The 12,500-nt window shown below is 47.3% G+C and overlaps 1 protein-coding gene across 2 annotated transcripts in view; it reads right to left on the bottom strand.

The window, feature by feature from the left end:
- Nucleotides 1-9,634, bottom strand: part of LOC122248799 (uncharacterized) — a 213,426-nt gene extending 203,792 nt beyond the window's left edge. For both annotated transcript variants that reach the window (XM_086542117.1, XM_086542119.1), the window contains exon 1: nt 6,965-9,634. In XM_086542117.1, coding sequence (XP_086398243.1) covers nt 6,965-7,847 — 883 coding nt within the window. In that variant the 5' untranslated portion in view covers nt 7,848-9,634. The remainder of the gene's footprint in view (nt 1-6,964) is intronic.
- Nucleotides 9,635-12,500: the final 2,866 nt, after the last annotated feature.

Raw genomic sequence — 12,500 nt, 5'->3', positions numbered from 1 at the left:
AACAACATTTTCTCTATAATCCTCAGAAACACACACAAAAAAACAACAAACTTTCTCAATTTCCCTTTTCGAAGAAGAAGAAAAAAACTATTGAACAAGAAACAAAAGAACAACGCAGATCATTAAAGCACATAGATCCTTCTAGACCGCTACTTCCAAGTGATTCTAAACAAACCCACTCCTCATTAAATAGTTATTTTGGATAAATAAACTCCTTCACAGCACTACAACGCTACATCGCCTCTCTACACCGCTTCTTTCTCCTCGCGTGTCACTTCAACAGCTATAGAGCACAATCATATCAGTAGCTGAAGAAGTGACATTGGAAACCTATCTACGATGGAGTGAGGGAGATACCACAAGGGCTAAGGGGGGAAGGAGTAAGGGGGGAAGGGAGGGAGGGTAGAAGAGGAGGGGGAGGGTTTTTAGAAGAGGAGTGAGAAGAAGGTTTTTAGAAGAGGGAGTAAGTTCTCCATGAGAGATAGGGGAGGTGTTCGAAGAGGAAGAGGAGTGAGGGAGGGGGGAGGGGGGAGGGGGGGAAGCAGAGGTTGGTGGGGTTAGTTCTCTCAAGAGCAACCTCATTCAGGGTCAGGTCGCGTATTTGTCTGTGTGTGAGGGAGTAGAGGAGGAGGGGGGGGGGAGTTAAGGGTCGATAGCAAAGAAGGAGTACTATAAGAGCTCACCCCCCCCCCTCCTCCTCCTCCTCCCTCTCCTCCAGAAAGTAAAGTAGGTCACAGTCAGAAAGGGAGCGATGCGGGGTGTATGTGTGTGTGTTTGTGTTTTTTGTTATTATTGGGGGTGTATGTGTAGGTGTGGAGTCGCATTTGGGGGGGGGAGGGGGTAGTAGGTGGAGGAAGGGGATTTTTTTCGGGGGGGGGGGGTAGCTAAGATATGGATTAAGAAAATAGAAATAACATAGACGTAATCAAGTAGATAAACATAAAATCCCTTTGAACTATACATTTTCCATAGCGGATCGAGAGGTTAGAAGAAAATGATGAAATAACTTTACCAAGAGAAAGATAAAAAAAAAAACAAAGAAATAAATAAAAAGAAAAATAAAGTAAAGAATACACAAAGAAAAACAACAACCAGTTAAAATCTTGAAGGATATCGAGGTCATGCAACCACTTGGTCATGCAAGCTGAGTCGCTAAAGTCAATACCAAGTACTTTTACTAGTGTTTTGTATTCTTAAAAATCTCCCATTCTCCGTGCATGACGTCCCTTCCCCCTCCCCTCCCCCTCTCCTACCCACCAGGCATGGATCAGTTGCATGTAGACTCTGCTTGCTGTGTGTGATTACTCTCGGAAATGGAATCGGGAGAGTGTCTGATCTACATAATGGGTAATGCACTTATGGCACGGTGTTCCTCTGTGCCCTGTGTTGACGCTGTCTCGCCCTCTTTCTTCCTCTCTCTCTCTATCTATCTATCCATATATACAGATAGATAGATATTTATATATATATATATAATATATATATATATATATATATATATATATATATATATATATATATATATATAATATATATACATATATATATATATATATATATATATATATATATATATATATATATATATATATATATATATATATATTATATATATTATTATATATATTTTATATAATATATATATATATATTATATATATATATACATATATACATATATATATACATATATATATCTTATATCATATATATTACACATCTTTTCCTCTTCCCCCATTTCTCTCTTTCTCTTGTGTCTCCTCTTTCTAATTCCCTTTCTCTTTCTGCTCGAAATCACACGCTTGCCGCTAGTTTATTTTTCCATTGTGCAACTCAAATTTTAAGCTGTAACAGTTCCCGTGGAAAAAAAGCAAGCTGGCAGATTTACAAAATGACCTCGTGCTTTTTCCCTTTAAACAGATTCCATGACCGTTAATTCGGGGGAGTTAAAAGGAAATGAGTTTTCCTTAAAAGACAATAATGAGTCTAAAAAATCCACACAATCCCAAATGTCTTTTCCCCCCCTCACATCCCCTTCCCTCCCTCCCCAATCCCCCTCGCCCGCGTCCCCCAGCCCCCTTTCACAATCCTTCCTCAAACCCCCTTGCCCACTTGAGCCCCCCCCCCCTCCTTCCTCAACCCCCCTCCCCCTCCCTCCTAAAAAAAATTCAAGGCAGCGCTCGAGCCTTGAAGGACTGTCCCATCAAGGCATCATCCCGACCGCATTCCTTCCTTGGTGTTGGTGAAGCGAACAAGAGGAACGGCGCGAGGCACTGAGCGTTGTCAGTCGCTGGTGACTAAGGCCTTGTTACTGAGCCGTGCAGCCGAGTATTCTCGTGGGTGTTGAGAGGGATTTATTTGTATCGTCATGTCCTTCAATTTAAAAAAATGAAAAAAAAAAATGAAAAAAACGTTGTGTATGGTATTAACGTATCGACAACGCTTTTGGATATCCTGGTTTTAATGAATATTTGCACATCGATGACCGAATATTGCAAACTACATCGCGGGCGTTTGAAAAGAAAGATGCCTATCGAAGCACTTCGAGGAAGAGGGAATCGCCGGCTATCGCAGGCATCAGTCACAAGTGCGATGCTGCCGAGACAAGGCAAGAGATGATTCACAGCCTCATGACTTTCCTCGCCGTGTGTAAGTGACGGTAGTTGGTCATGCAAGGAGAAAGTCTCAGCCGCGCAGCCATTCTTTCATTTCTTTCTTTGGGTTTTCCGTGCACCGCGGCGTGCTCATGTGCAGCTCGAAGGAGGGAGGGGGGAGGGAGGAACTGTCGTTGAATAGATGGGATGTGTGCACATGGTGCTTCGGTGTACATGACTGACATGATTCAACGCACAAAACGACTACGTCACTCGCCGACGTATCTCCCCGACAGACGACAGCAGAGAAAGAGGCAGAGAAAAAAGACAGATAGATAGATGAAGATAGATAAATAGATAGAGAGATAGAGAGATAGAGAGAAAGAAGAGAAGGGAAGATATGAGAAGAGAAGAGGAGAGAGAGAGAGAGAGAGAGAGAGAGAGAGGAGAGGAGAGGAGAGGAGAGAGAGGGAGAGAGGAGAGGAGAGGAGAGGAGAGGAGAGGAGAGGAGAGAAGAGGAGAGAAGAGGAGAGAGAGAGAGAGAAAGAGAGAGAAGAGAAGAGAGAGAGAAGAGAGAGAGAGGAGAGAAGAGAGAGAGAGAGAGAGAGAAGAGAAGAGAAGAGAAGAGGAGAGAGAAAGAGAGAGGAGAGGAGAGGAGAGAGAGAAAGAGGAGAGAAGAGAAGAGAAGAGAGAGACCGTTCTCCTCCACATAAGAGTTGAACTTCGCATCGCGTTCAACCAGGTGATTGATGCATCGGCGTCGGAAAAAAGGTCCATTTTACTTACACAGAAAGTTACAACTCAAATGAGACGTATCTTCGCAAGAAGGCTCAATATGAGCACTCGTAATGCTTCTTCCCGCCAACTATGTCACAGACGCTGCCAACAGCCGCTGCACAACGCACTTGACATGTTCATCAAACGCCAACATGGAAACAATAACTAACAGCAGAGGGAGACTCTTTTACGACATCGCAGCCCGCCTATCCTCTCGGTCGGCCTCAACCCCTTACGCCACTTCCTCTGCTGGAAATCCCCTTCGTCTGAGCCTTCCTTCGCCACTTCCCTTGTTCTTCCGTCTCTCTTGGAAAACCCTCTCCTCGGTCTCTGCTGGAAACCCTCTCTTCTATCGCTGCTGGAAACCTTGCCCTCGGCCTCTGCTGGAAACCCTGCCCTCTATCGCTGCTGAAAACAATGCACTCTGTCGCTGCTGGAAACCTTGCCCTCGGTCTCTGCTGGAAACCCTGCCCTCTATCGCTGCTGGAAACCCTGCCCTGCATCTCTGCTGGAAACCCTGCCCTCGGCTGGAAACCCTGCCCTGCATCTCTGCTGGAAACCCTACCCTTCATCTCTGCTGGAAACCCTGCCCTCGGCTGGAAACCCTGCCCTGCATCTCTGCTGGAAACCCTGCCCTGCATCTCTGCTGGAAACCTTGCCCTCGGCCTCTGCTGGAAACCTTGCCCTCGGCCTCTGCTGGAAACCCTGCCCTCGGCCTCTGCTGGAAACCCTGCCCTGCATCTCTGCTGGAAACCTTGCCCTCGGCCTCTGCTGGAAACCCTGCCCTGCATCTCTGCTGGAAACCCTATCCTTCATCTCTGCTGGAAACCCTGCCCTTCATCTCTGCTGGAAATCCTACCCTGCATCTCTGCTGGAAACCCTGGCCTCTATCGCTGCTGGAAAACCATCCTCTCTTCATGGAACTATTTCCCCCTCTCTTTTTCAAATCTTCCTCTAGTATTCCCTTCTATAATTCATTTTGTTGTTCCCCTCTATTGGAATCTGGAATCGGCCGTCCATGCGCATAGGTAATGTAAACTATCGGATTGGTCGGGCAAACAATTTTCCTCCTTTTGTATTTGCTCTTTCTCTCTTTTCTCTCCCTCTCTTCATCTCGCTCTTCCTCTCCTATTCCTCCTTCCCTCTCCCTCTTTTTATTTTTATTTTTATTTTTCTTTCTCTTTCTCTTCCTCTCTCTCTCTCTCTCATTCTCTTTCTTTCTCTCCCTCGCCCTCTTTTTCTCTCTCTTTCTCTTTACCTCCCTCCCTCTGGGATTATCTTTCCAAACTCTTTGACTATCCCGCCATCCATAAATAAAAACCTGGATAAACCCGGAACAGATAATGCGCGCGCCACCGAAACAAGCATTTCCCTCTTATCCACGTACTACCTACCCCCCCCCCATTTTTCCTTCCCTTCTTTCCCCACTCCCTGTTCCCTCCTGCCCCCTCGCTCCTTTCCCTCCCTTTCTCTCTTCCCTGTCTCTTCTTCACCCTTTTTCCATCTTATCTCCTTTCCTTTCCCCCTCTTCCCTCCTTTCCCCTCTCCCTATTCCTTCCTATCCCCTCTCTCCCTTCCCTCTATTTCCCTCTTCTCCTTTTATCCTTCTCCCTCTCCCCTCTTCTTTCCTTCTCCCCCCCCCCTTCTGTCCTCTCCTCTCTAAACAAAGTCACATATTTACGAAAAGGGCGATTCATAATTACACCATACAGAGGGGTAGGGCGGAGAAGAGGGAGGAAGAGGGTGCCAACCAACGACCCATGCCACCCCCCTCCCCCTCCAAAAACGTCATCTACATCATCCTCCCACCCCCCCACCCCCCACCCCACTCCCCCATCACGCTTCGACGCCATAGATGAGATCCCAGAGTAAACAAGGAGGTTCACGGGTGATGCATCTTGTAATACACTGTGATGAGGCACCCGCCACGCTGGGTCACGCTCGCTGGGTGCCACGGTGTGATTTTTATGGAGGTTGGGGAAGATGGGGATGTGATGGGGATGGGGGGAAGGGAAGATGGGGGGTAAGAAGGGTGGGATTGGAATGGGTAGGGGGCCTGAGATGGAGTGGGATGGAGAAGAGAGAAACGGGTTGGAGATGGGGAAAAGGTTCAAGAGAAGACATGGGGATAAAAAGGGGGATGGGGACGGATGTAAGAAACATGGGATGAAATGGGCGAAGGAGATAGGGAGGATGGGGAAGGGATGGAGGGGGGTTCCAGTTACTGAATTCACTACCTGAATGCTGATGAGCTTCTTGTATGGACTTTTTGGGCGTGTCTGTTTATGTGTTTGTGTTTGTTTGTTTGCTTGAGTGTGTGTATGTGTGTGTGTGTGTGTGTGTGTGTGTGTGTGTGTGTGTGTGTGTGTGTGTGTGTGTGTGTGTGTGTTTTTGTGTGTGTGTGTGTGTGTGTGTGTGTGTGTGTGTGTGTGTGTGTGTGTGTGTGTGTGTGTGTGTGTGTGTGTGTGTGTGTGTGTGTGTGTGTGTGTGTGAGTTTGTGTGTGTGTTTGTGTGTGTACGAAAGCATAGTTTCGTGCGAGAATACGTTTACAAAGATAACAAGTAAATACACAATAAATCAAAGTCTTATCTAAAGGACCAACAAGTAACATGTCATTGCATTCACCTTAGAACCTCAATAAAACACAAATCAGATAGTCACCTGACACGACATATACAAATGTTGTTTTTTCCTTAACATTCCTGTTTTCCCGATATCATACAAAAAACACAACCCACTGATAAGAGATCGTTGGACCGGATAGCGACGATCCTTGTCTCTTGTGTACGTTTTTTTTGTTGTTTTTTTCAGTATATGAAGGACGCCCTATATTTGTGGCATCTAGTCATCCGTACTTATATATAAATATTTATAGTTGCACACAGGAAGTACGTGATAAGCTTAATGAAATCATGGATTGGTGTTATCTAGGTGTGAATTGGGGTGAAGGTATGAGTGGTAGTGTGAGAAATGTGTGAGTGTTGTTTGCGAGGTGCGTAGTGTGAGTTTGTGAGGGTTTTAATGTATGGATTAACCATGAGGTTTTGAATTAGCGCGAGGAAGTATGTGTTTGGCGGATGCCCCCGGGTGAGTTTATTGCTGTCATTATTATTGGTATTTCTTATCATTATTGTTATTGATATCATCATTATCATTATTAGCATTTTTGTTTTTAATATCATCAACACCATCATCGTTCTCATTACTATTGCTATTATCATTTCAGAACTACCACAATTCTTGGTATCATCATTATTAAAATACTTCTGCCGCGAGAGCAATAAAACCTTCCTCGCACGGGATAAAAGTCCTCTTTTGTCCCAGCCTCCCTTCCCCTCTCGCCACGCGCCCACCCTCGACGCGCCGATGTTGACACTCCATAACCTCGCTTTAATAAACGGTGATCCTCGACATGGGAATCATGAATGTGTAATAAGAGTGCAAACACCATGGAGTGAATTCCCGAACTCCCTCTCCAAACAAAGGCGGGAAGCGACGGAGAGCCGAAGCGCGTGTGGGTGGCACTCCGCGACCCATGATGCCATCCCTCCGCCTATGCCTGCAGGTAGCCCAAGTTGGCGCTCGACACCTACCTGAGTCGTCGACGATGGTCTCGTGCACGGCGTGGCTGAAGCAGTCCTTGTATCCTTCGGGCGGCGAGAGGGTGAGCTGCTCCACGTCGCCTGAGCCCGGCAGGAGGCTCAGGTCGAACGACCTAATCGACACAAGTTGAGGTTCATTTTCCTCATGCACCAGAATCACATAGTCGGCCTCCAAACACTCATTTTTTGCCTCATTAATGCTGACGCGGTGCCCCTTGCTCCTCTGGCCTGCCCGCTTAAGGGCCGAGCGCAGAGGGGCGCCGCTGGAGCTCGTAGTGACCATGGCACTTCCCGAGCCTGCAGGCTGCTGATGGGCAGCGTCGGATGCCGCCATGGAGGCCTGAGGCGCGGCGCCCTCACCTGTGTCCGGGGGCGGCGCCGCACCACACTTATGTTGCATTACACACTCACTGGGTGGCGCACTGACCGCAGCTGGCCGGCCTCCGTCATGGCTGCGGGAGCGGCGCGGCGCTGCTGTGTGCTCGTCACCTCCCACCGAAGCACTGGCGGACTCCCCCTCCGCTGCGCACACCTCGTCACGGATCAATACGGCGTCTTCCCTGCCAGCCTCCTCGCCGCCCTCGCACGCACTCTCGCCGCGATCACGGCGCCCACACTCGCCCCCGTCGTCCTCGGAGCCCGAGGAGCTGTCGATAAAGTGTATGTCCCTGAGCGAGAGGCGAGTCTCCTCCGAGATGGTCCTGCGGCTCACCTCGGCCGCCCTGCACACTCCGCCCGTCAGCCTCACGCCGCTCTCGATGAAGCTGTCGTCCAGCGGCGGCGGGGATGTGGGCGGCGTGGGCGGGCGGGGATCGTAGGCGGCCTGGAGCTGTGTGGCCATAGCGGGGGCGTCAGTCAGCAAGCCTGGATGCATGTCATTCACTCATGGATCACAGGTCAGAGCTGGTCCTGGTCCCGCCACCCACTTGTTGCCTGGCGCCCGTCATGCCATGAGCGCCCGCGCGGTTACAGCTGGCACTCGGCGGGCACGGGCTGGCCTTCGTGCCCGTCGCGGTGCCGGGATGGGACGGCGGGCTTGGACTTGCAATGCGTGGGTGTAAGCCGTTCGGTTCCAGCCGAGCGTGAACACGTACCACTTGGTGCACCGGCAGACGGCACCAGAATATGGGTCAATGGTCACAGTGGCTGACTCCCGTGGCTGCGGCACAATACTCCCGCAGGTCCACGCTATTCCTGCAGATCACCGCAACACTGCCGCACGTTCTCGCTACTGGAGATCCACGAAACACTCGTGAATCAATTCAACACTGCGTATATCCTGTCCACATTTGCATATTTTTACTGACACTTCACCAAATCCGCACTCGTAGCATTGTAGGGCCGTGGCACAAGGATTACGCGTCACCTTCAAGACCTCGTATAACGAACGTCCCTGCAGAGCCACGTCCTCAGGACAGAACTCCCACTTCTCACGCGGTCCAGCTACACACTGTGATGCTACTGAGTGATTTCTCCAGATCCGTGCTCCGTCACAGTTCCCGAGGTCCGTGACAGGCGGTGTTGGGACACAGAGTAAAGACGAGGACCGCTGGGCCGCCCCTTGTGGCAGCACCGTCGAGCAAAGAGGGGCGTTTAGGCTCTCCCAACACCACACACACACGCGTCACCGTCTTGACTTACACTGCAGATAACCACATGGAGTAACCACTTCCCCACACTATTTCGGCACTCTGTGTATGCCTCGACAGTGCCTGGCACCACACATTCAAGTGCCGCGTTGTCGATCACCGAGATGAAGCACACTGGAGGCTCGATTTTACGTTGCACTCGGGTAAAGACGCAGCTGCAGTGCCACGTCTGCTCTTGCTGACAACACACACACACTAACACGATTATTGATTGTAATTCTTTTGATAAGATTAGATATATATGTTATCAGTCAGAGATACACAGTTGAGCAGTATCACACACTAATCAGCAGTTATCTTTTTGGTTACATTACAAAAGGATAAATTTCCTTTAGTCAATCGGTACGTGCAGGCGGAGTCAAACACGTGTAGTTTAGGACGTGCAGACGATGAGAGACACGTACAATTTGACACATGCAGGACGACAGGCACTTGTATATTGCAAGTACTCCGTGGTTAACACTGGAGAGTCACGTTATGTACACCACGAACATTCGCACCTTCCATTCATGCGTGACACCAACAATGTCCGGACATATGGCACGTGACGACCGGTGCTGCAGGTGTAGCGTACGCACAAGACGACAGGTGCGGCCGCGTGCGCTCTCCCTGGGGGGACCAGGAACACGTCCAGCCACTTTCTAGGTGGGTAGCTGACATACGACTTTCACTGGTGGAGGCTCGCCATTCACACGCCGGGCCCGTCCAGTGAAGCAGCCGCGGGCCCGCACTCCTCGTGGCCTCGCCGCTCGCCCTTTAAGTTGCTCTCAGGAACACTCATAGCCGCAAACACGCCCTTGCTTCTCGCCGCGGATCCATAGACACCCGTCACTCAAAATCAATTTGATAATCTCTCGCCTCCGAGCAAAGAAAAGGAAGCGTTCTCTCTGTAATCGCGCGATCCCGGTCGATCTCTCATACACGACAAGCGGGGGAACCGCATAGACTCTCGACTCCCTTCTCACTCGGAACGACACTGGGCCCGCGCACTCGGGCTCTGGCTGGGACCCCATCCATAGCCTCACAGTTAACCTGAAGGAAGTGGGGGGCGGGGCTAAGTTGGGAGGAGGGAGGATGGAAGGTTGGGGGTACACTCCTGACAGAATGGGGAAGGGGGGGGAGGGGGGCGGAGGGGAGGGGGAGAGAACCCGCACACCTGACTGCCAAGTTGTAGAGTAACGCTGTTTGTTTGTGGTTTGCGAATTGTGTTTACGTCAGCGGTCTTGGTCATGTTGACCTACTAGGAAATCATGCACTATAGAGTTAGATACTGATATAACAACTGATTAAGAGAAATAAGTAATCTTAAAAAGTGTGCTTGTTTCAGAACACTATTTCAAGCTATTAGGCTTAATCTTATGCCTCTTAGTTTCACTATCACTTGGTGAAGGTCGACCTACGATGCTCTAATACAGATATGAAAACATCGAGTAAAAATGAATTAAGTAGTTTAATATGATGTATATCATATGTTTTACCTTTAACATACTGACGTATGTAGTGACGGTCCATCTCCCATTTTCTATGAAGTCTTAGACACGATCAATAACCGATGAGGTTAGCCTACGTTCATGCTGTCAAACTCAATTATTTCTAGAGATATTGAATAATCTTAGACGTAACATATCCGTCCGTTAATGAATCAACGACATGTAAGACTATATAATATACTACATAAGATATTATACGCCAAGGAGACTTGAATGCGAATAGTTAGCCCGAAACACAAATGGACGAAAAGAAAACGAAAACCTTTGAAAAAATATCCCCTAATGTTCACCTTCCCCGGTTTTCAAGGTCTTCGGTGGTGGGGGGGATAGGAGGAGGGGGGATAAGGTAAGTGGGGTGAGGGAGGGGGAAGGGGAGGGTGGTACGCGAGTGGAAGAAGGAGAGAGGGACTTGTCTACACCCCCCCACAACTCCCCCCCCAACACGTAGTAATACCCCCGCTGACCCTCTCTCACCCCCATTCCTCGCCCTCTCGCTAACACACACACACACGCACACACAAATACACACGTAGTCTTAGTCTCTCTCTCTCTTCTCTCTCTGTTTTTCTCTAGTATCTCTCTCTCTCTCTCACTCTCTCTCTATTTCTTCTCTCTCTGTTTTTCTCTAGTCTCTCTCTTTCTTCTCTCTCTGATTTTCTCTAGTCTCTCTCTCTCTCTCTCTCTTTCTTCTCTCCTCTCTCTTCCCTCTCTGTTTCTCTTTATTCTCTCTCTCTCTTCCTTCTTTGTTTCTTTTTATTCTCTCTCTCTCTCTCTCTCTCTCTGTTTCTCTCTCTCTTCTCTTCTCCTCTCTCTCTCTCTCTCTCTCTCTCCCTTTCTTTCTCTCTCTCTCTTCCTCTCTTTCTTCTTTTTTCTCTCTCTCTCTCTCTCTCTCTCTCTCTCTCTCTCTCTCTCTCTCTCTCTCTCTTCTCTCTCCCTCTTCCCTTCTCTCTCTCTCTTCTTTCTTTCTCTCTCTCTCTCTTCTTTCTCTCTCTCTCTCTCTCTCTCTCTCTCTCTCTCTCTCTCTCTCTCTCTCTCTCTCTCTCTCTCTCTTCTCTCTCCCTCTCTTTGTCTCTCTCTCTTTCTCCTCTCTCTCTTTCTCTGTCTCTGTCTCCCTCCCTCTCTTTCTCTCTCTCTCTCCCTCCTCCCTCTCTCTCTCTCTCTCTCTCTCTCTCTCTCTCTCTCTCTCTCTCTCTCTCTCTCTCTCTCTCTCTCTCTCTCTCTCTCTCTCTTTCTCAGAACAACGGTTCCAGGTGTGCCTCATGTTTATGCTGGCGATATCTGCCAACACATACGATGATATAATCGTTTTAAGCGCATGGATATTTAAAATGGAATTATACTCACTGTATGTGTAGTGTGTGGAACCTATCATTGTTTAAATGCTTATTGAGAATTTATAGATACAGGGAAACGTAAATAGTAATTACACATTGAATGCTCTACTGTTTTATTACGGTTCGGAAATATTTGACGATTATTTAAACTAATATTAATGATACGCGATGAAAGTGACAGTGATTTGACTTTAATAACGCAGATATAACAATTAATATTATCTATAATAGAGATGAGAAACGTGAGAATTCAAGCAGTTATATCCTCTCTGGATAGTGTCGGAAATATTTGTCCAATACGAAATAATAAAAAAAAATAAAGCTAGCAGTCAGCTGTCCAATCCCGCAAGTCAGCTTGTCAAAGAAAACTCCCTTTTTAACCAGGGGTGACTGTCATAAACCATGATATCGGAATCGCACACAAACAAAATGAGAAACAGGGAATATCAGAGGGTGTGATAATGATAAAAAGAGCAGAGGTGATAAAAGGGAGAGAAGGCAACGCGAAGGATAAGAGGAATAAAGGAGAGTGAGTGGAAGAAGTGAGAGGTGTAGTTTTTAAAATATTGGTGTGTTGATGATAACACCGGGAAAACATCATAGTTAATTTTGTTCTGTTGTTACCTATTGGTAATTGTTAATGATAATGTGGATAATGTTTTAGGTTGCAAAATTGATATAATAACAGAATGATTGAATTACAATAAGGAAATTATATAACCAGTTAAAAGGACAATTGTTGCTTTTGTCTTTTTGTTTTTGAAGTTGATACTGTTAGAATTTTAATTGTGCAATAATCACGATGGCAATGACGTCATCATCATCATTATAATCTTCATTTTCATGATCATTTTTATCATCTTTATTATCCTTATCATCATCCTTATTACTGTTGTAGTTATTATCGTTATCATTATCATATTGATTATTATTATTATTTTAATGATTATCATTATTATTGTTGCTATTATTAATATCATATTGCTATTATTGTTTTTATCACTGCCATCACTAAGGATAACGGTCCTATTAACAGTGGTTTCAAAAGCACTAC

This window comes from Penaeus japonicus, unplaced genomic scaffold, assembly GCF_977035675.1.
Source record: "Penaeus japonicus unplaced genomic scaffold, GWHDUDI00000001_assembly GWHDUDI00000001, whole genome shotgun sequence".
In the NCBI taxonomy this organism is placed as follows: Eukaryota; Metazoa; Arthropoda; class Malacostraca; order Decapoda; family Penaeidae; genus Penaeus; species Penaeus japonicus.
This window is presented reverse-complemented; position numbering and strand designations above follow the sequence as displayed.